Source organism: Mercenaria mercenaria, chromosome 4 (genome assembly GCF_021730395.1).
Source record: "Mercenaria mercenaria strain notata chromosome 4, MADL_Memer_1, whole genome shotgun sequence".
NCBI lineage: Eukaryota > Metazoa > Mollusca > Bivalvia > Venerida > Veneridae > Mercenaria > Mercenaria mercenaria.
In genome coordinates, this window is record NC_069364.1 from 41978861 (window position 1) to 42005394 (window position 26534).

General features: G+C 34.2%; 2 protein-coding genes across 12 annotated transcripts in view; one reads left to right on the forward strand and one right to left on the reverse strand.

Annotated features, from left to right (window-relative positions):
• LOC123551537 (tubby protein-like) overlaps positions 1-25194 on the forward strand; it is an 85338-nt gene extending 60144 nt beyond the window's left edge. For 10 of the 11 annotated variants that reach the window (XM_053541033.1, XM_053541029.1, XM_053541031.1 and 7 more), the window contains 8 exons: positions 6543-6751; positions 9019-9246; positions 9849-9961; positions 16068-16167; positions 16886-16984; positions 17459-17546; positions 18074-18157; positions 19153-25194. In XM_053541033.1, coding sequence (XP_053397008.1) covers positions 6543-6751; positions 9019-9246; positions 9849-9961; positions 16068-16167; positions 16886-16984; positions 17459-17546; positions 18074-18157; positions 19153-19286 — 1055 coding nt within the window. In that variant the 3' untranslated portion in view covers positions 19287-25194. Of the gene's footprint in view, positions 1-6542; positions 6752-9018; positions 9247-9668; positions 9782-9848; positions 9962-16067; positions 16168-16885; positions 16985-17458; positions 17547-18073; positions 18158-19152 lie in introns of all 11 variants that reach the window. The other variant, XM_053541027.1, reaches the window with a different exon arrangement.
• The window catches only part of LOC123551545 (BLOC-1-related complex subunit 5-like), a 256821-nt gene that overhangs the window by 3144 nt on the left and 227143 nt on the right, over positions 1-26534 (reverse strand). The window lies entirely within an intron of this gene.

Sequence of the window (26534 nt, forward strand, 5' to 3'; positions counted from 1 at the left end):
GACAAGCATTACAGGATGTTTGGCACTCCAATTTATTTGATTTTTTTGCAATTTCACTTAGATCTTTTTCAGAAAAATCCCTTGAAGCACTTTTAAATCTAAAATAAATATAAAAGATTTAAAAGAGAGCTTAAGAAGTGGTTAACAGTAGTGATGTTAATAAATGGTGAAAGCCCTATTTGAGTTTTTAATGGTAATGTATTATGTGTATTCTGTTATCAGTATAAATCGTAGTCTTTTCAATAAATTATACAAGGTATAAGATAAGTAACGGTATATTGACAAGTACATAACCCTAATCAGAATGAACTATGATACGGGTGGTGGCAACTGACTTAGATATGTAGGTAATATTATCAGCCTTTATAGATTTGTATCTGTAGATTACACATATGTAATAAATGGAAAGTGAAAACATTATCAAGGCTTAGGGACGTAATAAAACTTTCGGTATGTGTGTGAGATAATTTTGTGAAAATTAAATAAAGAACTTAAGTGGAAGGATAAAGAAATTTGACTATTGTTAACATTTTTAGATGAGTACTAAAATTAAAAAAAAAATAAAGCTAAAACATTTGAACATTTATATGATTAGAAACACTTGATTATTTTAGTTTAGCCTTTATTATAGTCTTACGCTTGTTATGATAGGGTGACATACTTACCGTACCTTTGATTTATGTTCTGTACATGTATGTTCATTGATTGAGCCTTATACAGGAATTAAATTTAGAAACAAAACAAAAATGAATTAAAATGATCTTTATGTAAATGTTTGGAGGTTTTAAGGTATTTCCATTCTTTTATTAGCTTGATTTGGGTGTATGCCAAATTCTTACAATAATTTCAAACGTTTATATTAAAATCGGGGCGGTTTACATATTTTAGGATATATAAGTGCATCCCATTCATTAAGGAAGTTTTGTTTTATCATTTGTATGACAGTGGATAGGCTACATGCATATGTAATGAAGGAAGACTAAAAGATGAACTCTTCCATCCTTATTGTCAATTGTAACGTGCATAAATACCTAGACATAATAGTAAAGTAAATCAATTTAAAACAATAACGGATTACGAAAATAAAACAACATTTAAATATCTTTCTTTCACCACGTGGTTGATTAACAAGAATATTTCTCTTCTCAAATTCAGAAATAAAACAATTGTTTAATTAGATTTGCAAAATACAATTGCTATAAAATCTTGATTACAGAATCATTTGAAAGAAAATAAACATTATCAAAACAGATGTAGAATTCTCTGTGCAAAGTTATTTGTTGGAAATGTGGCAATATATGAAATCATTGGAAGTTTTTAATTAGTTGGAGACCGTTTGATTATTAAGCATATTGCTGTGAATCCATGGTTATTGGCAAGGAAAATTTGAGGAAAACAGTAACATGCATTGATCTAGAACCATGACAGGAGCATGTCGGAGTGAAAAAGGACAATTATGCGTGATTTATTATATTTTTTGGTGTGATGAATTTGTGAAAAAAAAAGGAGACAAACAGTGATGCGTTGTTTACAAATACAAAAAAAAAAATAAGTTGCATGGAATTAGAATTTAATCACCTTGCATGATCAGCAAGAATGGCTGAGAACAATCTTGCTTTCGAATTTGACAGCGAAACAGAGGAACTGCCATGTGAGTCATTTTTTCTTTCATCTCTGTTTGATTTTCAGTCAATAAGTCAGGCATGTGTAGCAGATTACAATGTTTCATTATATTATTGACTCCTGGGAGGACTCTGTGATGAACAGTTTGATAATTGCTCTTTCTTCCCTTTATGGTGTTTTTGTTGCTGTCAAATGTTGTTGTTTTTTTTAAACATTGCTATTGGATTTGTTTAAACATACTGAAATTTCTGGTCTTTTTGCAGTTTAAATAGTTCTTGACTTATGCCTTATATTATTTTATCATTCGAAATATAGAACTAAACAAACGTTAAAATTAGAAATAACCATTTATTTACTAAAATTGCAGGGTGCCCTGCAAAGAAAGTTACAGAACATTGATCAACTATCTCATTTAAGACGTAACAATAATAAGTTTGCGATAATACACGAGATCATATCAGAATTTTAAGTAAAGTTTAAGTATATTCTGACTTATTATCACTAAAGAAATGGCATGTTGTGGCCACTCAGAAAAGGTAAGTTTTTCAGTCGACCGGAAGGAGACCGGACGCACCTGCCTAATATGAAATACCCGTATAAGCAAAATTTATCAAGGCAAGATATAGCACACACCGCCGTCTATGTAAAGGCTACAACGGACGCAAGGCAAAATTTACATTGGTTTACGCTAAGCAAATCCATGCAAGGAGACTGTTCAATAACCTTTAGATACCAGTCGGGAAAGTTATCAAAGCGAGGCTACGACGGACGCAAGGCAAGATAGACACAAGCAAGGCTATGTAGGTATTACCTCAGTACTAGGACAATACCTATGCAATTACACCCGACTTATTTGAAAGTTGGAATCTATATACAGACACTCCGTAAACCGCAACAGACGACACTTGCCACTGACACGAACAATTTCTATTGCCCGAATTCCAGTTTCCGTTCTGCTCGGGTGCCCGAACTTTTACCGAAACCGGACTTCGAGTTTTTAATTAATAAAATCTTGAAAGTGTATGTAAATATTTACCATTAAGAAATTTACGTCTTATAAAGTACGTCCGATCACCTCCCGAGTCGACAGAATTTTCGGCCCTAGTAATAAAGTGAGTGACTTTTTTTTTTTTTTTTTTTTTTTTTCGAATAGAATCAGCTATACCAACATCAGTTTAGACACAAAGAAAAAGTATGACACAAAGTAAATAGTAACAAGTATGATACACGTTTAACAAAGTAATAATCCTTGACGTCCCTGTATATATAACATCAACGCTGTCCATTCCAAGAATAACAAAATCCTCCTTTAAATATACATAAAACCCTTGAAAAATTATAAAGTCACTACAATGCTTCAGTTCTCCCGAATAATCGTTATGCAGCACGAAATGTCCCATACACATAAACACAGTCTTGGCGACGCCATATATTGATGCCAATTGCAGTGATCCAGTTGTTGCTGGGATTGTAAGGTTGCGTAACTTGGAATGTGAACTCAGTTATGGAAAGGCTGTCCCTGAAATATAAAGCTAAGCCAAAACATTATTTTGTTCAAAAAGAAGAAAAATAACATGTACCTTAAACAGAAATTAATGAATTTAGGTTTTCGTTTCGTTAAATGCACTACAGTTAAGTTTGGGAGTGGCGGGTGGGAACAAAAATAATTGTCAACGTGTAATTTCTAGTAGATTCTAGCTAGCGTACTCGTCGAATGTAGTTTTTCAACTGAAAAGGTTGCACGTGAATCGGATTTACTTGATTGCCCGCCTGGTTCCTTTTCATGTTTGTATAAAGTAACATTGAATAAACCGGGAAACAAATCTAAATTTTGCGACCAGCCGTGCGTGAATAAGCTGACCGCTTGACCGAATATCTCAGTATATTTCTCCAAAAATAAACGGAATTATTTTTATGCAAAATAATTTTTATTATGAGAGAAGTACTGAAAACAAGCTTGGTGTCAGCATTGTTCGGCGCATGCCCCTCGGAAATCCTGGTAGAAAAATGTATACTCTAAACGTTGCCCACACAACAGAAATGAAAATGTTGCTGGCTCGGTTTGATTTGGCGTGTTCATGGACATTAATGGAAATATATGCTACTGTCCACGCCCTCTAGGCTATGGTTAGCAAAACTTGACATTTGTACATGACATTGGTAACAAGTACCAAAAATAGTTATTTAGTGACCTCTGCAGATGTTGGTATACATGGATTCTTCAGTTGCGATTCCATAAAAAGTGGCATATGGTCCCCTATTAAAGTTATGGGTTTTTCCTAAATGAGAAAACAATAAGCCAAGTTGAATAAACTGGAATTAAAATTAAGGATCTGAGGTAATGGAGCTTTATTAGGTCAAAATGTGGCTAACTCAAGATAATAAAATTAGACATATAATATCCAAGAGCACATACATATCCACTTTTAACATGCTGGTCTATTCCAAGTTTCATTAATTTTGAATTGGATGTTAACTGTATAGAAGTTGAGTATACATTGAACAGAATGTACATGTAATTTTTGTTAAGAAAAGAGAAAATTTTAGGGTGCATTCAAGTTTTCATATTACAAGTCACGTTGTTTATGACGAGCCTATGCAGAATATACTGCATAATAGCAGTATTAAGACATTTCTTCTCTGTATTTAATTAGGTAATTTTATATCAACTACAGTGTCAGTATTATTATTTATGTCTCCCACAAGTAATGGGAGAGACATATTGATTTAGTGCTCAGTCCATCTGTCAGTAGGTTCGTCCGTCTTGTCTGTTTGTCACAAACATTTTCCACACAAATCCTCCGACACCACAAGGCAGATTTTGCACCAAACTTCACAGGAGTGATGATTGCCAAGCCTACTTGTGCATTAATTTTCGTTTGCATTAATCGTTTTGCTGCTTTTTATGGGAGTTATGGTCCTTGATTCATATTTTTTTTTCAATGTTTCGGCCACTTCTGTATTATTATCGTGCGGAATTCCACCAAATCTAACAGGACTTATCAGTACCAAGCATCATTGTGCTTACTGTCGGCATGTTTGGGTTTAGTGATTTTATGTTCCTTGATTTGTGGCATTTTACCTTGTCCTTGCAACTGCTTCAGTACCACCAAGATGAATTACACTAAACTTCACAGGAATGATCATTGCCAAGCCTAGTTGTGCACATGGTTCAGTTCGGTGTTTATCAACAAAGTAATGGCCCTTGATTGGTCGGATTTTATGCTCCTCATACAACTTGGAGGGCTTTGTTAAAGCAGTATAATGTGAAAGGGTTTCAGATAGTTTAGAGCACTTGTTAGACAGCTCTTATTGGATATAAAAGTAGGTCCTTAGGCCAAAGAGAAAAATTAAGTTGTGTTTTAAGATGTTTCTTTGTTTTCATGGCAAGTTTGTGCTGAATTTACTGCAGTTGTTGCTTGTGACATATGTAAGAATTTGTAATTTACTACTTTATTGTCAGTGTTGTTCCAGGATTATGCTGTCACTTTCATAAATCATAATTGTTAATTTAATAAACTATGTGTGTGCCTTCCCCACTGATGTTATCATTTTAGGCAACTTCCCCACTTGAAGCAAAAGAGGCTATGTCTAACAATTAAAGATAATTTAATTTTTATTTTTAGAGACCTTAAGAGTTTAACGTCTATCTTTTACGTATGTGTACAACTTGTTAATTTTCTTTTGCGTTCCTGTATTATTTCTTTCAATTAGCAGTCTTTTTATAGACTTGTGTGGCACAAAAGCTGCTTTATCTGTCAGTTTTATAAGAAATGATCTTAGAATTTAATTGATTTTTGGTCTTTGATTGTTTCTGTTACCTAGCAACCAAAATACTGCGCCTTTACTGGCAGTGAGATCAGTTGGACTTCATTAGAGCTGTCAGAGCTTTTGTTAACATGCAGTTATAAAAAAGCATGTTCAAATTGCGTAGAGTTACAGAAATTTCATGCTGTGTAGTATGGAAGCTTAGCTTAACATTAGTTTTCTATCCCCCACCCACCATTAAAAATGGGATAAGGTATGTAGTGTTACCCCTGTCCGTATGTCCATCCATCTAACCAGGCACAAAATCAAGTCAGGCCTATAACCTATGCAGTAAGTAGGACTTTGAAATAACTTGTCACAAATGACCACCATACAAAATCCAGTCCTCTACCTTAAAGATCAAGGTCACACTTAGAGGTTGAAGATTTAAGGTACCAGAGTGCGCACCTGTGTATAATAGGCACCCTCGATTTTTGCCCAAAATCCTGGGGAAACAAATTTTATTAGTCAGTTTTGAGGTAGATTGAAAAAAAAGTAGGATTTACATCAACATCGGTATTAAACTGTCCCTGCAGCGGAGAGTGGAATTGGTCTTTCTGTTCTATCGATTTTTGTTTTAAGCTGATAAGCCTCCACGTGATTTAATTTTACGAAAATTTCCGATAAATTCCGAAGTTCCTGTGAAATGGGCTATTGTGAGAGCGCCATTACATGGCCCACACTTTTGTGTCCTAACATCACATAGTTTGGGCATCTGTGACCTATGGACACATTCTTCTTGTTTCTTTAGTGATATTTTTCTAAAAACTTCATTCATTCTCTTTACTAAGTGTTGGTGTTTTGTAAACCTTAGAGAACTTATATTTAGATATTCAAATACATTTTTTTGTTGTTTTTTGTTGTTGTTGTTTTGCAAGAAATGGTTAGTGATAGAAGTCTATTAATTTGTAAATTTGACTGTTTCCAAAATTCATAACCAATTTTATATGTTGATTAATTTTTTGTGTGTTTGTTTCCTTGTTGGACAATGGTTTAGGTTATTATTATAATCATTATTATCATTATGTAGTAGCTTAGTACTTTTGGGTGATTTTTAGGACTGTATGACAATATTTTATATTAAATTATCAGACCTGTCTGTTCTGTTTTAGGGAATGACCCATTACCACCTGGGCGGAAAAAGAAAAAAGACAAGAAAAAGAAAGCATCACAAGCCCCACCTCCAGCTTCTCCGCTACGACAGGATTTAGATGACAATGATGAAGATGTTGCCCTTGTTAGTGAACCTGTTGGCCCATTACCAGGACCTCGCACAAAAAGCACAAATGATCTTGAACGAATGGCTCAACAAAAAATGCAGGTACAGTAGTTTCTCCGCCACAGTTGCCATAACTCCTTTTACTTAAACAGTTACTTATCAGGTTTATTTTTCTTTCTGCAGCCTGAAATAATAATTTATTTATTCCAGTAATATTGCAGGTTGGTTTAAGTTCTGCTAGATCACCTAGGCATTGTCCGAAATTCTCTTGAAGTTTCACAACTTGCCTTCCCTCCATGTGAGTTACCTTTCAATTCATAAATCCATTTCATTAACTTGACTTTTTGTATTCCCTAAAGTTGAGGTATGTTTAGAATTGTTCCCTTCTGTTGGATATCTAGATATTAGGGGTAAAATGCCTCATTTATTATCAGATTGGAACTGGTTGAGGGATGTGAAACATAAATCATGGTATTTTTTCCTTTGTAAGCCCTATAATGTTTGGTCTTTATGGCTGAGTGGCTATTAGGTCACTGACTGAATCAATTGCCCCCACAACTGTGGGTGCAAAAATTTGCTTCGGGTTTAAAATCCTACTGTGTGTTAAAGTCATCAAGTTGGCGAATGGAAAGTCAGTGGTGCTACCGTGGTGCCTGTTCATGCTTGAAATAATGCTTAAATGCTTAGCCTTTACCCTGCTATATTTCTAAGATGGACTGGTCCATCGTTCAATTTGGGCAGTACCACTTATTATTCAAAGGGGTATTCACTGAAAATTTGCTGACTGAATAGCAAACAGCCTGCACTGCTCTCATTGGTCCCAAAGGCAGAATCACTTGCCGCTAGCAGGCTACAGGTTAAAGGGGCACCTACTGTCTTCCACCGCCATTAAAAGCTTAGAAGTCACCACATGACCTAAATTCTGTGTTGATGTGACAAAACAAACAGTGGGATCAGATCCTAATTTGCGTAATTTGCAGTGGCACTCAGTTGGCCCATCTATAGTTTACCGGGAGGGGGTGGTGGGGGGTGGAGGGGGGGGCGGAGGGGGTGGTTATCATGTGATAGCACAGCTTCTACATACAGTAGATAAAGAGCTGTGCTCTTTTCTTCTGTCAACATTTGAAATTTATTGGAGGCTATATGTGGTCTGCAGGAACAGTTAAATTCTGAGTTTAAATTCTTCCTTGAATAATTGATTGATATATTTGCTATATTTACATGGCAAACAGAATGCATCAGCTGTGGATTAGACAAAATCTCATTTCTGGAGAAATTCAATTTCAGTCTTGAATTGCGGCAAATAATTAAAATATTTTAGTATCGTAGCAAGCTTATTCATTTATCTGTGTATTAGTTGACAAACAACAGGCTATGCAAGTAAATCTTCAGAGTGAAAGTGCTAGATTTTGAATTAGAATTCTCAACATGCTTTCATAATTTGATGCAGTTTATGTGAGGGGCGTTAAAAATGTTTGCAGCAGACTATTCTCAAGAAGGTATTATTTAAGCAAAAGTTTAGGAGTATGCTTTTCCATCGAGTTTTTAATGTAAGGAAATAATAAAACAAATACTTAACACCATTAAAAAACAAGTTTTACTTTAAACAGATATTTTTGATGTTTGTTCATGATTCCTTATATAAATTGGTCAGTACTTGGTACTTTCGACCAGTCTATGGATTTACTGGGTATAAGTAAAAATTTAAGAAAAAATCTTTGTAATATATTTCTGATGTCATGTAATAAAACACTTATTGCATAGCTTACCAATCAATTATCAAAACTATTAGGCCTCGATCATTTGAACTAAGGCAGATTAAGATAGTTTTGACTATTGACTGGCGACTATTGACTGGCCAACCATTCAGTAAGTGTATACTAGATGGATGCAATAATTTTGCTGATGAATTCCGACTCACGACTGCTAATGTCAAGATAAGGTCCACCATTGATATTACTATTACTGGCAGAAAAGGTTGATAAAAAGAGACTTATGAACATGGAATGAACAGCAACTACTCTTATAATTTTGAGCCATGCCATGAGAAAACCAACATAGTGGCTTTGCGACCAGCATGGATCCAGATCAGCCTGCGCATCTGCGCAGTCTGGTCAGGATCCATGCTGTTTGCTAACAGTTTCTCCAATTCCAATAGGCTTTAAAAGTGAACAGCATGGATCCTGACCAGACTGCGCACATGCGCAGACTGGTCTGGATCCATGCTGGTCGCAAAGCCACTATGTTGGTTTTCTCATGGCACGGCTCATGTCACAAGCAGAATTAACAAGAATTTATGTTTTAGTGGTGTAAACTATATTTTACTTGAATGATTCATGTATTTGACCTAATTTGTTGCGATATTTCAGAATCCAGAAGATGATGAGGATGAGGATGGTTCCCCAGCAGGAGCTATGGGCAGGACCTATACTCCTGACATGACAGAAAATCTTGACGATTTTGTCTTAAAACCAGCTCCACAAGGTGTCACGATAAAGTGCAGGATCACTCGCGACAAGAAGGGGGTAGACAGGGGAATGTACCCAACATATTTCTTACACATGGAGAGAGAGGATGCAAAACGAGATGTTAAAAGGGTATTTCTGAATTTTTTACCGATACTGTTGAATCATTAGATTTTGTAGGCATGGAATTCAGTGGTTTTTACCCAAACTGCTATTTTTGGAGGGTATAAATTGGACTTTAACTTTTGAAAATAAAATGATTTAATTTAATGGATTGAATCTACCAAGAAAACCACATTAGTTTATCCCTATTGAATATTAATGATTTCACAATAGTTATTATTGACAGTTCTGTGATTTATATATAGCCTTGTTTATGAATTACAAAAATGATATATTTCAAAATAACAAAATATTTAAAATGCATTTTACTTCCATTAAAAGGTTGCTGTCAAAAAGGCATCATTCTTACCCTGATATTAAGCTATTTGCATTCTGGAGTTGAATTCTTTTTTCATTGTTGTGATGTTGTTTTGTGAATGTTTTTTTTGCAGATTTTTTTATTAGCTGGTAGAAAACGTAAAAGAAGCAAAACGTCAAACTATTTAATGTCCACAGATCCTACTGATCTTTCTAGAAGTGCTGACTCGTATATCGGAAAATTAAGGTACACAGTTAAACTTAAATAAATAATGTTCTTGTATCTTATATGTTATATGTTTAATTGATTGCAGATATTTTTATTAGCGGGTCGAAAAAGAAAGAAATCCAAAACGTCCAACTATTTGATATCGACCGACCCCACAGATCTGACCCGTGGCGGGGAAGCATTTGTAGGCAAACTTAGGTATAAGAGCACACTGGAATTTGGTGGTGTGTTTCCTTCACATAGTGCCTAGATCAAAAGTGATAAACAATCTAGAATAGTCACTGTTTATGGAGTAGTTTGCCTTCGAGGCAACATTTAAGTGAAACTTTTAAACATTTGCATGAATTTTGATTCAGTTTTTACGCTTAACCTGCATATAAGCAATGCTTGTGTTGATGAATACTTCAACTTTTATCTGTAAAGTTTTCTTGCTTCTCTGTCATTTTTAAACTTTCACAAATTGTAATGAAACTTTGCAGGAATGTCCATTTGGTAACTTAAGCAACCTTTACAAAATTTCAACAGCATAAATTTGCTAAAAATTCAATATCTAGAGTTTTTGTGTCTAAATTTAAGTTCAGGAACGTGGGCCCAAGAATTAGTCATCACATTTAAAACAAAGCTACAATTAACAAAACCTATTCTGTTTTCGTCATATTTTTATCAAGCATATACTAAAAAAAAAAAAAAAAAGATTTTTTTTTACACAATTAACAAGTCATCACTCAGAAAACAGTTTATTTTAGGGTAATAGATGACTGTCATTTTGGCATATACTTAACTAAAGTGAATATGCATGAATTTTGCATTTATTTTTATTTTTTTTCACCCATGCAATCATTTTGGTGAAAACTAAATGTATTGAATCTGAAAGAAAAAAAAAGTATTATCATGAAATGTGTGTTAAAAAAAAGAGTTTTCTAGCATTGTTTATCACTTTTGTTTTATAGTCATAGATCACTGTGTTGTGGTGTATTGTTCCGTGGCACAGGGTGTAGATGTGAGTTTTCATATACCAACTAAAACATCATGATTCTAAATTTCTCTCATATCATTTCCTATTTTGAACCTGTAACATTTTTACAATTAGAATTTCCCAGTTTGGTTCTATTACTTCAGTGTGGATTTCATATATTTTTGTTCTTCGCATTTCCTATTTTAGTTCTACTTTTTAAGGTTTCCCACATTGATTTGATTGTTAGCATTTCCCATTTTCATTCAGCATTTTCCAATTTTGGTTTGGAACTGCCCTTTTTTAGCTCATTTGATTTTTGGAAAAAAAAAAATGATGAGTTATTGTCATCACTTGATCGGCGTTGGCGTCTGCGTCGGCGTTGCCTGGTTAAGTTTTATGTCTAGTTCAGCTTTTCTCCTAAACTATCAAACCTATTGCTTTGAAACTTGCAGCACTTGTTCACCATCATAAGCTGACCCTGTACAGCAAGAAACATAACTCCATCCTGCTTTTTGCAAGATTTATGGCCCCTTTTGGACTTAAAAAATATCAGATTTCTTGGTTAAGTTTTATGTTTAGGTCACTTTTTCTCCTAAACTATCAAAGCTATTGCTTTGAAACTTGCAACACTTGTTCACCATCATTAGCTGACCCTGTACATTAAGAAAAATAACTCCATCCTGCTTTTTGCAAGAATCATGGCCCTTTTTGGACTTAGAAAATCATGTGTAGGACAGTATTTCTATCATAAAAAAAATCAGATGAGTGTCAGCACCCGCAAGGCAGTGCTCTTCTTTTTACTGCTTCTGCATCAAAAAGTTTGTATTTTGTATGAAAGCTTTACTACTCAGAATTTCTAATTTTGACTTTATTTGATAGCAGTTCAAGTGTTGATAATATGTAGTAGCTGTTTTTATAAAGTTTGAAATTATATTGTAAGCTACCTGCTATGCTTTTGGTGTATACCTGTTCTATTGAAGATGTATTGTGGATTCTGGCACATTTTTATGACGGCTTTATTCAGATTTTAGAAAAAATTTGAGCCGCACCATGAGAAAACCAACAGAGTGCATTTGCGACTAGCATGGATCCAGACCAGCCTACACATCCGCGCAGTCTAGTCAGGATCCATGCTGTTTGCTAACGGTTTCTCGAATTGCAATAGGCTGTGAAACGAACAGCATGGATCCTGACTAGACTGCTAGGATGCGCAGGCTGGTCTGGATCCATGCTGGTCGCAAATGCACTATGTTGGTTTTCTCATTGTGCGGCTCAAATAGTAAGAGCTATTGTACACACCCGGGTGTCAGCATTGTCATTTTTGTCACACTTGGTTAAAGTTTTGCGTGCAAGTTTGTATCTCAGTAATCATTGCATGTATTTGATTGAAACTTCTCTTAGGCTTCCTAGTGATTAAGCATACAGGAAGACCAAGTTAGGTAACTTTTGGTTTAATTCGAAATTATGGCCCTTTCTAGAGTTAAAGTTTACGTGCAACTAAATATCAGTAAGTATTGCAGTAATGACATGTATTTGAATTAAGCTTCACACAGTTCTTCCCAGTCATTAGATCTATTGAATTAATTAAGCTCATAGCTCTTGGTTCAGTTTATTACAAAATTTGGCCTTTTTCAAAAATTTGGTTAAAGTTTTGTTTGAAGTTTTGGTTGAAACTTCACACAAGACATCCTTCTTATACCAAAGTTAGAAAACTCTTGGTTGAAATTTTTAGCTCACCTGTCACAAAGTGACAAGGTGAGCTTTTGTGATCGCGCGGTGTCCGTCGTCCGTGCGTGCGTGTGTCCGTCCGTAAACTTTTGCTTGTGACCACTCTAGAGGTCACATTTTTCATGGGATCTTTATGAAAGTTGGTCAGAATGTTCATCTTGATGATATCTAGGTCAAGTTCGAAACTGGGTCACGTGCCTTCAAAAACTAGGTCAGTAGGTCTAAAAATAGAAAAACCTTGTGACCTCTCTAGAGGCCATATATTTCAAAAGATCTTCATGAAAATTGGTCAGAATGTTCACCTTGATGATATCTAGGTCAAGTTCGAAACTGGGTCACGTGCCATCAAAAACTAGGTCAGTAGGTCTAAAAATATAAAAACCTTTTGACCTCTCTAGAGGCCATATTTTTCATGGGATCTGTATGAAAGTTCGTCTGAGTGTTCATCTTGATGATATCTAGGTCAAGTTCGAAAGTGGGTCACTTGCCATCAAAAACTAGGTCAGTAGGTCAAATAATAGAAAAACCTTTGACCTCTCTAGAGGCCATATATTTCATGGATCTGTATGAAATTCGTCAGAATGTTCACCTTGATGATATCTAGGTCAAGTTCGAAAGTGGGTCACTTGCCATCAAAAACTAGGTCAGTAGGTCAAATAATAGAAAAACCTTGTGACCTCTCTAGAGGCCATATATTTCATGAGATCTTCATGAAAATTTGTCAGAATGTTTACCTTGATGATATCTAGGTCAAGTTCGAAAGTGGGTCACATGCCATCAAAAACTAGGTCAGTAGGTCAAATAATAGAAAAACCTTGTGACCACTCTAGAGGCCATATTTTTCATGGGATCTGTATGAAAGTTGGTCTGAATGTTCATCTTGATGATATCTAGGTCAAGTTTGAAAGGGTCACGTGCCATCAAAAACTAGGTCAGTAGGTCAAAAATAGAAAAACCTTGTGACTCTCTAAAGGCCATATTTTTCATGGGATCTGTATGAAAGTTGGTCTGAATGTTCATCTTGATGATATCTAGGTCAATTTGAAACAGGTCACGTGCGGTCAAAAACTAGGTCAGTAGGCTAAAAATAAAAAACCTTGTGACTCTCTAAGGCCATATTTTTCATGGATCTGTATGAAAGTTGGTCTGAATGTTCACTTGATGATATCTAGGTCAAATTTGAAACTAGGTCACGTGCCTTAAAAACTAGGTCAGTAGGGCAAATTTAATAAAAAACCTTGTGACCTCTCTAGAGGCCATACTTTTCATGGGATCTGTATGAAAGTTGTCCGAATGTTCATCTTGATGATATCTAGATCAAGTTTGAAACTGGGTCAACTGCAGTCAAAAACTAGGTCCCGTAGGTCTAAAATATTAAAATCTTTTCACCTCTTAGAGGCCATATTTTTCAATGGATCTTCATGAAAATTGATCTGAATGTTCACCTTGATGATATCTAGGTGTTTTGAAAGTGGGTCACGTGCGGTCAAAAACTAGGCCAGTAGGTATAAAAATAGAAAAACCTTGTGACCTCTCTAGAGGCCATATTTTTCATGAGATCTTCATGAAAATTAGTGAGAATGTTCACCTTAATGATATCTAGGTAAAGTTCAAAACAGGGTCACGTACCTTCGAAAACTAGGTCAATAGGTCAAATAATAGAAAAACCTTGTGACCTCTCTAGAGACCATATTTTCAATGGATCTTCATGAAAATTGGTCAGAATTTTTATCTTGATAATATCTAGGTCAAGTTCAAAACTGGGTCACATGAGCTCAAAAACTAGGTCACTATGTCAAATAATAGGAAAATTGAAAAACTGGGTCATGTGGGAAGAGGTGAGCGATTCAGGACCATCATGGTCCTCTTGTTAAAAATTGTGGCCCTCATTTGACTTAGAAAATTTGGTGGAAGTTCTGCATGCAAGTTTTTGTCATTGCCATTGGTTATAAGTTGTAGTAAAATAAATGAAAGTCTTACGAAGTTGTTCAATTTAGAAGTTATCAAATAGTCAAGCACACTGTCTTATGGGCAGCTCTTGTTCTATTTTGTGTGATATTTAGTTTTTAGCTCGACTATTCGAGGAATAGGGAAGCAATCCTACTCACCCCAGCGTCGGTGTGAATGTGAGCATTAACATGAGCGTCACACAAATGTTAAAGTTTGCGTACCACCCCAAATATTTTCATAGTCCTTTGAGATATTGCTTTCATATTTTGCATACTTGTTTACCATCATGACCCCAGTCTGTAAAAAGGAGGAGGCAACTCTATCAAGCATTTTGACTGAATTATGGCCCCTTTTCGACTTAGAATATGCTTATTGTAATGTTAAAGTTTGCGTACCACTCCAAATATTTTCAAAGTCCATTGAGATATATTGCTTTCATATTTTGCATACTTGTTTACCATCATGGCCCCAGTCTGTAAAAAGGAGGAGGCAACTCTATCAAGCACTTTGACTGAATTATGGCCCCTTTTCGACTTAGAATATGCTTATTGTAATGTTAAAGTTTTACTCATAGCTTATATTATACTATCAAGCACTGAGAATAGTCGAGCGCACTGTCAACTGACAGCTCTTGTTTGTTTGCTTGTGACAGGCTGTGACCTGTATGCTTCATATTCCCAGTAGCAGCTCAACCTACTTTGTAACTGATTTACCTTAAAACATTTAGCAAAACCCAGTAGAAGGTGAATATGTGCAACCTGTTTGATATTAAAATATAGTAATCCTATCCAAGGTTGGCTTTATGATCAGTTTCCGGATATTGTTCCTGTTGAAACCTGTGGAAATACAGGTTGCAATAATGCATATTTTAGACAGAACTTACAATGAAACACGTGTACAGAAACTTACAGGTGTCAGTGAAACAGCCATGGTTTTCTTCAAGTAGTATAATTAATGACAGAATGAAATTGAATAACATTTCTGATATTTTCTACCACTAAAACATTGTACACCTGTTTGTTTTCCTTGATATCACTTGTAACTAAAATTGTGATATATTTGACAGTAATCACTTATAAAATTTATATTACATAGTGCCTTGGTTAGTAAACATTCTTTCTATTGTAGAAGATATCTCAAGGTCTAATTTTGTGACTAACAGCTGGTACTTCAAACTTGTTAATTTGCAGGATTTAAAAAAAAATTCTGTTGTATTTCTGTCAATACTATGTTCATTATGAAATTTTTAAAGAAAAACCCTGAATGACTGATGTATATGACAAGAGTTTGCCTTTTGCCAGAATATGCAAAAATAGTACTTTAGAATTCATATTGCATTATACCATTTATTCTGTTTGTTAGACAACTTTAATATGCAAAAGTTTCATTTTTCTGTGAATCTTTTACAGTCTCTTAACCTGTAGCCTGCTGGCGGCAAGTGATTCTGCCTTTGCGACCAGTGCAGACCAAGATCAGCCTGCACATCCGTGCAGGCTGATCATGGTCTGCACTGTTTGCTATTCAGTCAGTAAATTTTCAGTGAACACCCCTTTGAATAATAAATGGTATTACCCAAATTGAATGATGGACCAGTCCATTTTAGAAATTTAGCAGGCTAAGGGTTAAAAATTGATTGATAAATGTTATGTATAATGCATTATATTTGTACAGGTCCAATCTGTTAGGTACGCAGTTTACACTGTTTGACAGTGGTGAGAACCCAAAACAAGGCATGGATCGAGCAAGAAAGGAACTTATTGGAATTGTTTATGTAAGAACATAATTATTCTGTCATGTACACTAACTTTGGAACAACTTGGTGTTGCTTTCTTTTTGTTTTGTTACAATCTTGGCATTTGAAATGAATGTGACAACATGAGGCTAGAAAAGACAAGATTTCTAGGATTGTTTTGAAATACCACTATTTGTATGCCATTTGAAATTTGTGTTAATTGTGGGAGAATAATTTTCATGGATTTAATTTTTTTGCTGCAGTCCATTAAATCAAATCGCAACAGACAAATAATGTTCCCATTTTGTTTATTACAAAAATTTGAAATGCACAAATTTATATCCCCTTTAAAGCAAAGATCATGAAATATTATACCTACGAAACGAAATGATTTCGCACTACTTTATGTTTGAATGAGGATATGAAATTGTTCAAAACACCAAATGCCAGATGGATATTGTCAGTTTTGCGAACATAAAAATAGAAGGAAAAAGTTTGACAAACATAAAATTTGTCTTTTTTCGTATGCATATGCATATATTTCCTTAAGAAAAATTGATATATGGCCCAGTTGTTTTATCAGTGCAGAAAGGTATTGTGCATAAATTGATGAAGTTGTCACTTTGTTGTTACCTTGAACAATTTAAATACATACACATTTAATGCATTACTGGATGTGTCTACGTTATTGACCTGTCAAAGGGTTAAATATCCATCAAGCTACCGGTAGTTACTCTGAATTATTTTTTTTTTTCAGGAAACAAATGTGCTAGGTTTTAAGGGACCAAGAAAAATGACAATTGTGATACCTGGTATGAATTTGGATCACGAACGTGTAGACATCAAGCCACGAGGGGTAAGCTAGTGCTTCAGAAAAAAAAAAAGATCATCAATATTTAGGAAGAACTTTAGTAGAACATTCATGTTGCACTTTTACTATTTCAGCAATTTTATGTTAGTATAAGCAGTTATTTCTGTGCATTATGAAGGACACAGAACGTTCTGGTAGTCTGAAAATATTTTCTTCATTTAATGTTAATTTTAGACATTGACTATTTATACTTAGGAAAGTCTTTTGTAACAGGATATGGCAGCCTAAAGTGCTGTCTGTAGTTGTAACAGTATAGTGTGATACATTCTCTGCAATTGTCACAAAACAGTCTGAGGTGGTTACTGTAATTGTAACAGGAAGGTCTTAAAGTGGTCTGTGTAGTTGTAACAGGACAGCATATGGCAGAAGCTATACTTGCAACAGGATATTCTGAGGTGTTGTTGGTATATTCTTGAAACAGGATAGTTTTAAAACATTATCTGTTTATACTTGCAACAGGATCATGATGGTTTGATAGAAAGATGGAAGAGGAAGAACATGGACAACATTCTAGAGTTACACAACAAAAGTCCTGTTTGGAATGATGGTAAAATATTTTGCCTTTTATTGCTAAAAGCACTGGTAAAATGATTTGTCTTTCCAACATTAGATTGAAACATTTCCTGTGTGTGTTTTTCCCCTCGAATCATAAATACTGAGAAACACCAGCATTGATGGCTCGAGTACCAGGGCAGCTTCAAACAATATCCGTGGTCTTTGTCCACTTTCCTTAAATTTTTGATGTTTGGATTACTTGAAACCTCGGATAGCTCAAGCATTTCACTCATCATGTTAAAACTTTGACTGATGGTTGTTTTACTGTATTTGCAAACCTTAAACCATAAATCACGTCGTGTAATAGGCATCAGTATATAATGCGGCTCTGGTGTGTACATTTCAGACCGTAAATTGATGGAATGTTGCCTTAGCAAATATTTTAGCATCATGAAAGGTGTTGTCAGATTTTTAAATAAGACATAAATAATGAAATGACTAGTTTATTTGTGAGGATTTGATACTTCAGTTTTTGCAGAATTAGTGCATGGCGTATGCATGATACTCTTTATATTGCAGAAACACAGTCATATGTTTTAAATTTCCATGGGAGAGTGACCCAGGCCTCTGTGAAGAACTTTCAAGTTGTCCATGACAATGATAGTAAGTTTATTTTAACCTTTAGCCTGCTGGCAGTAATTGATTCAGCCTTTGCGACCAGTACAGACCAAGATCAGCCTGCACATCCATGCAGTCTGATCATGGTCTGCACTGTTCGCTATTCAGTCAGTACATTTTCAGTGAACACCCCTTTGAATAAAAAATGGCACTGCCCAAATTGAATGATGGACCAGTCCATTCTAGAAATTTAGCAGGGTAAAGGTTAATGTCAGATAATCAAACTTTAAAGTCTATTAAGTGGTACTTTTATTGGTTTCTTTTAATTTTTCAAAGAAAGAGCTGGAAGACCATTGCAAAGTGTAAACATTATAAGATAATATCAAAACAGTAATGATTTTTCCCAGAGATCATGAATAATGTTTCGATTTATGATTCAACCTTACATCACCATTCTGAAACATGATATATTGTCAAAATTGTAAAAAAAAAACAATAACACCTGATTAGTCCGGTAGATAATGGACTAGACTGCAGATCTGGAGGGGGCCTCCATGGGCAAGTGTTGCTGGTTGCTGGCTCCAAATCAGTTGACCCTCCCTTTGGGCATTGAATTCTTTATGTGGGGAAGCCATCCAGCTGGCTTACAGAAAATCGGAGGTTCTACCCATATGCCCTCCACGGTCAAAAGCTGGAAAGTTGCCATATGACAAATAACTGTGTCAGTGTGATGTTAATTAAACCAAACAACCAGAAAAAAACAAATGCAGATGTTGTGAATTTGATCCCGTGTCGAAGTATAATGTGGTCTGTGGCAATTTGATATAAGTTGGAGTTCCTGACGTTATTCATTCTCCACCTCTGATTCATGTTGAGAAGTTTTCAGTTACTTGTTGAGAAGTTTTCAGTTACTTGTTGAGAACAAGGAATTCTGGTTAGGATAACTGACCATCTTTACAGAACTTAAATATTTTCATAAAACGATGTTATAACCCCATTAAGCAACGGAATTTACATTTTTATTCTCCTTTTTGTTTCAGTGGATTATATTGTGATGCAATTTGGTCGTGTAGCAGAAGATGTATTTACAATGGACTATAACTATCCAATGTGTGCATTACAAGCATTTGGTGTTGCTCTAAGCAGCTTTGACAGTAAACTTGCGTGTGAATAACCCTCAATCAACTTTACTCCTCCCACCGATCATTGTTAAGAACACAAATATTGTTGGAAAACAGGTGCCTCCATTGATCCTGGGCCTGTTCATTGTGATGCATCATTTTCACCATTACCGTCATCATCATTGTTGTCGTCATCGGCGAGATTGTCATCAATAGCATCACCAGTATCATTCTTAGCGGGGCTTTCCGGCATACAAAGGGGATATTCAACATATGAAAATAACACTGTGAAACAGATTTGTGCTTTTACGGTTATATAAGAGGATAGGAAAAAAGTGGAAGATATTTCATTCCCACATTGATTTGCTGAATCATTCCCAAGGTTGTCACGCCATGAAATGAATCACATGTTAGATGTGTAGAAAAATATCAGTATTTGTTTTCATTAGAGCATATCGACATAGTGAACAAATTATTTTTCAACCAAAATGGAATCATAGCATTAGTTTGTTGTAATAAAAACACATTCAGCTGGTAAAAACTGTCATTCTGAAAGACCCTATGTTAAGAGTTTTTAAGTGTTTACAAAAAAAAAAATTAATCCTTACCATGCTGGGAATCGATTGGTTTCGCCTTTGCGACCAGTGTAGATCATGATCAGCCTGCATATCCATGCATTCTGATCATGATCTGCACTGTTTGCTATTCAGCCAGTATCTTTTTGGTAAGCACCCCTATTAACCGTTAATGGTACTGTCCAAATTGGAAGATGGACAAGTTCATTATAGAAATTTAGCATGGTAAGGGTTAAAATCATTTTTCATGGATTTTAGATATCTGCATCATTGTTAAAGGTACCACCTTCAAAGTTAAAGCATCTGTTGAAAAATTTAGTAGTTTTTCTTTCTTCTGTTTTATTAGGTAATGATAATTCATTATTTGTTGAATGTTGACAAGAGGTTGCAAGAGTGAAATTACCAGTGACTTTAGCTCAGTAATCATATATTTACATTATATACAAACATACCATTGATTTCATATATGATGATACAATACATATCAAGTTTGAAAATTTAACTATTCCAATTTTTCACTATTGTACATGATATCTTTCTACCAAGAATCATGGTTTTATTTTGTCTTGAAATCTTTAATCTTAGATTCTCAGTGTTTTCTTTTTGGCCATTTTTGGGGTCAAAATGCAGCCCATTCCCCATTCCAGAAATTGTGTATTTTTCCCTGTTTTTTTTTTTTTGGATAAAATTTCAGTCCAAAAAAACACAAAGCTTTTGATTCGTTTTGTTCTGGAATTTAGCATATTTATGATAAGATCAATTGTCTTTACATCACAGTTTTCCTGTCCTCCCAGGCCCTGCCACCAGAAACAGAAAAAAAGCACTGATAATCTCTATAAATATGGTATTATGATGCTCAAGTGCATGTGTACTGATTATCATGAAACTATTTGGGAATTTCTATTTTATTTTTTTTTTTTTGAAAATTACTGTCTGTGTATTTCTTTTGCTCTGAAAACTGTATTTGACACGTCCCTTGATTTTGAATCAGCTTTCATGAAATTTATGTCTAAAAATTTTATTTTAAATACAGATTTAAAAATGTTTATGAATATTTTATACTTTTTCATGTTTCTATAAAAGAATTAATCAAACCTTCTGTGAATCAGAGGAGCATCATTGCCTTATAGATTACATTACAGATACTTAATTGTTATTTTATGTTGCTCTTTGTATAAAGGTGCAATGCTGTTAACTTCTGTTGAAACATTTTGTCTTTAATTTCTGTTATTCTTTTTTCTCACATTTTCATCCTTTGATATTGTGTTTTTAGCTTTTGTTTTTAATTAGAGGGTTACAGCTAGGGAAAAGACAAGATATGTCTGAATTTTGACTGTTGCAGAATTATTTGAAAACTTTAGAAAAAGTTTACCTTTATATAACAATATAAAAAAGATAGTACTAAAGGGAGATAATGATTACCATGCAAAAGATTTCAAATGAAATATTTCCATTCCATTACTCATTTTGAGTTCTCAACAAAATTTCACAAAGAAAGAGTGTGTCCTAGAGATTAAATTGTTTACATTTAATTAGCTGTCTCAGATTTGATTTATATTTGTAAGTTGGTCATTTCATATATAGTTTCTTAATGCTAATATTTTATGAAAGTAAATCACTTTTTATGTGTAAACTCAGGAAATTTTTGACATAGGTTCCTTAGTTATCATAATTGTTTTTAAGAACCCACGAATGCTTGGCCCAATGTCTATCAATTTCTGCCGAACAAAAGACTGAAATGAAATGGATTGGCAACTATTGATCTATCTTTAAATAGTAACAAATTTCCCACTATCTTCTACCTTATCTTCTGGCGATTACTGGCAATAGAATTATATTTGCTGAGTAATTCAATAATCGTATCACAATAATCGTATCAATTTCCTTCTCTTCTTCTTGTGAATGTAGTGGTAGCCAAAACAATCTCAGTTTCGTTTTTTCTCCCTACTGTGCTGAATTGTGAAGAATATTTATGCTTACTACAAATAGTAAAAAAAAAAATCCCCCTGAAAATGATAATCCAGTGTATCCCAAGCCCCAGAATGATAATCCCAGCCCCAGATAATGCTTTCTGATGTACACATTTTGTAGCAATATGAAGTATTTCTGGTGAGAGGTTTCTGATAGATTTTAAGACTCAGATGGCATGAAGGTTAAGAATAATAAAATACGAAAATGCAAACATGAAAATGAAGCCTAGGTTTATAATGACAAGGTTAAAGAATGGCTGGAGTGTTCCTTATAGCCATAATGGCATATAAGTTTCAAAATGGCCATTGTGTCATAATGACACTTGGTGTTCCGTTGTCATCAAAAGGTACACCCAAGCCTTATAATAACATCTTAATAATAGAAAGATCAAGAGTTCCCAATCTGTCTCAATTTAGGATACTTTACTCCAATATTATCACTCCCTTTCACCTAGATTATATTCCTACAATGTAGTTTAGAGAATTAGTACCATAGTAGAAAGAGTAAACTTCATAACTTAAGTTTCTTACGTGTTCATACAATGAAAGTGTTTTGAGCCACACCGTGAGAAAACCAACATAGTGGCTTTGCATCCGCGAAGTCTGGTCAGGATACATACTGTTCGCTTTCAAAGCCTATTGCAGTTAGAGAAATCGTCAGCAAAAAAAGCATGGATCCTGACCAGACTGCGCGGATGCACAGGCTGGTCTGGATCCATGCTGGTCGCAAAGCCACTATGTTGGTTTACTCATGGCATGGCTCTTTTAATTTCTATAATGATTGTGATTTTCATCTGTGATTTAAAAACAAGAAAGATATATTTACATTGAAGATATATTTATCAGTTACATTTAATTTGCCTGTATCATTTTACATCATTTTTAAATGAGTACAGTTTTTTGTAATTCTGTTTTTGTTTTGTCCTGTGTTGGTGTTTATGATTTTAACCATTGGTGTATCGCTTTTACCATTATACATATATTATTTTTGCCTAGTCCCCTTGAAACGTCCAAATTTACGTTGGGACGTCATGTGAAAAAGGACCGTCTGGCTTAATCTGGGTGTGGGTTTTTTTTTTTAAGAGTCATTTACTATATAAGATGTTGGGTTAATCCGAAAAATACAAAAGAAAAGTATTTTTTCTAAACACAGATTACTGAAAAAAACATACTTCTAAAACTTCAGCCGGGTTGTTCTTTTTAATATGACGTCTGCTAATGTGTAAGAGTAACATAAGAAAGTAGTATTATTAGTTATATAGAGGCAATATACTGCTAAATTTTTAATGGATTTATTTCAAAGTTTTTTATACCACATTTTATCCTGATATTTCTAATTTTATGAATTTCTTCTGTAATTATAAATAATTTTTTGAGAAAAGATCATTTGGACCATAACATTTTACAACTACATTTATTAGCAGTCGATTTTATCATTATTTGAGAGCAGTAACTCAATAAACATGGCCTAAAAATGTTTTTTTTTACCAACTCTGTACCTCAGTTGTCCACTAAAGATGCCTAAGGTTTCAGAAATTTTAGTCTAGATATACATGTATACCGAAATACAGTCAAAAATTATTTCCCCACCCACCCATCCACCTTGGTTTGGAGAGGTGCAGACACTATGCTTTTTACTACAGTTTGCCTAAAATAAACCAGCCTCATGTTTCCAAAGACATATTTTAGCCAATGTTTTTATATACTACATGTGAGATTAAGTTCCAAACTTCGAAATGTCAACTGCATTTTCATCATTTGGGTCAAGAAAAAAGAATCATTATTACCTTTTCATAGGCATAAATGTAAATTTCAGATTAATAGACTATTGATGGACATGAATTTGGAGACCAGTCTCAAAGTTCTAGCATCTGATTGGCTGTTGCTAAGCACACATTTGAAATTGACCAATGACAGAGTTTCATTCTTAGACTGGCCTACAAACTCTTTCTTTGTATAATAATGCACTTAACCAGTTTTTGCATGGAGCTGACAAGAACGTTTCTTTAATTGAGGTCTATATAACAATTTAGTAATTTCAAAGAATTGTAGACGAAAAGCTATTTCTGTAAAATAGAAGAAGTAAAAGTGAAAAGAAAATGCACCATTTCATTCAGTTTAAGTCACCAATGATAGGCCTAGTAAATATTGTGAGATTGTAAATATTGTGGGGTTTCAAAGTTTGGAACTTAAAAAAGTTGATGCCGTCCTGATTAGTTATATTTATTGTACTGTTGTATTCCCTATGTGCTTTATATTTGTTTATGCTTTATTTATTTTTTGAAAATGATAACATACATGTATAGTATGCAGTGTAATATCATGTGACTAGTGTTTGAAATTCTGCTTTAGTTCTGGTGTATTAGAACTGATTAAAGGGGCACGCCCTCAGATTAAGGTATTATTTTTTTTTTAAATTTGGAATGTAAAAAACAAGTTGTGGAATGAGTTATGAGCAGTATTTGATTATTATAATGCTTTTTTCTCTGTGTTGTGACCAAAATAGCCTTTACGTCATTGAAAATTATGACATTTTGGTATCTACACCTTTTGTTTTCTAAAAGGGAGGTAAATATTGTAACCTAAAGATAGACTTTTGAAAAACATGTATTGAGTTAAGACATATTGAAAGAATTCATTTTAAATTTTCTTTATTTCCTCCAGTTAGTTAGCTGTTAATTCGAGGATTAGAATATAAATACCTCTTTCAGCATACTCGCTAAACAATGTGTTTTATTTATAAAATGCTGGACCATGTGTCATTTAGGAGTTATCCTAAGTATATGAAGAAGTTATCCATATAGTATATTAACGTCTTTTCCTTAGTGTGTTAAGGAGTAATCCTTATGGTAAAGGCCTTTGTTATGACCAGATACAAGATACACAGTATCTGTAGTTTGTAGGACTAAAGCTGAACATTTAGCATGTCAAACTTGTGAAAACATTCCATTTTCTTAGGGACACAGACTTGATTCACCACTCAGAAAAAAGATTGTCCAGCACAGCCTGAAATTGTTTGGCAGTATAAATGTACTAGATTTTCAAAACAATGCTTAACTTCAAAGCTAAGAAAGAAAATAAAGTTTTGATCTGTAAATTCAAGAAAATACATAACTTCTCATTTTCTGTACTTTAAACTATTGTCACTTACTGGCAAAACAAAGGTATTTTTTGATAGTTTTGCTATTTATATTACCATTGTACAATGAAATGTTTACGTGATTGAAACCAAAAACAAAATATTAAATTATAGATACAAGTCAGAAACTGATGGTGAGGCATGTAAACATATATATGTGAGAAGAGATGCTTTCGAGAGTATTTAATTTTACTGTGTATAGAAGTGTCTCAATATTTGATTGTTACTGTCTGTATGTTAATGTCACAGATATTGATAATAAATTTTTAAATTGTAACTTCTTTCTCCTTTATAAAATCCTGTTCATGCACTTTATTATAAGTCCTTTGAATTTAATGAGGACCACAATGGAAATAACAGAAATCTTTTTTCTCTTTATTGTGCTATCCTTGGTATTGGTGTGCATGACTTGGTTTTGTATATTATTACTTTCAAGAGACATTCGTGTAAAATCATTTTAAAATTGGGCCTGCTGTTTCTGACAAGACGCAATAATATGCTGTATGGTGACTTTCCAGCTTGATGGTGGAGGAAGACCGCAGGTGCCCATCTGTGCATTATTTCATCACGGGCGGCCCAAGTGAGGCTCGAGCCCACATCAGTGAGGGCTTAGTGATTTGAACTCGGTGACTTGCCCTCAGCCCTGCCACCACCCATGTTCCATATTTCTTACTTGATTGTGCTCTCTTTAAAGGACATCTGTTCTTTTAAGTTCAAATGTCGCTTTTAACAAGTTCAAATGTACATGTTAAAGAGTGACACTTGGTGACAAACTACTCGAATACAATATTTCGTTCTAGTTGCACTTCAAGCTAACGTTTCAAATAGATTTAACTCCATATAATTCTAAAAGCTAAGCTTATTACAGTAAACACATTCCTTTCAAAGTGATTTCATTAGTCAGGATCAAAACGTAACATACATTTATTATGTACACTTAAAACATTTGTTTTCTGTTAAATTGATCCTGACTAATAAAATTATTTGCTTCTTAGTAACATCCTTAACTTTTTGCCAGATATAATTATTTCTATGCCATGCCTCACCACAAACCCATTCGGCAGGGGATGAAAGCTGTAAGATACAATAATACAACTGACGTGTAATGTCTAAATGCTAACATAATTTAGCCTGAACAAAAATGTTGATATGTCTTCAAATCACTGTTTGTAAATCAAAAACCATAACATGGTAACGTATATATTCAAACAATAATATTAATTTAGAAAGATATGAAATATTAAAAACATGAACAATGAAAACAAATTAACTTGCTAACACTATTAAAATATTCAATATAAGTGTTAAAGGGTAGTTTTAGACTAAAAAACGGACACATACTTTCAGTTTTAATGTTTCAAGTAGCGGTAACGTATCTATTGTGTGTTTTTGCATAAACATTAGCTCCAGTTTATCCAAGTACATCTAGTCCTTTGGGATCTGCCAATTAATGCAGAGGTACTATATTACAAATGACGTTAATTAATGTAACCCACAAGTCGTCAGCAAGGTTAGGCTACTTATACTTCACACCCTGCTTGGTGACCACATTAGCTAAAGAAATTATGTAAATTTCACAATTCATGACTTCTTCTATAAACCATCAGTTGTTGTAGA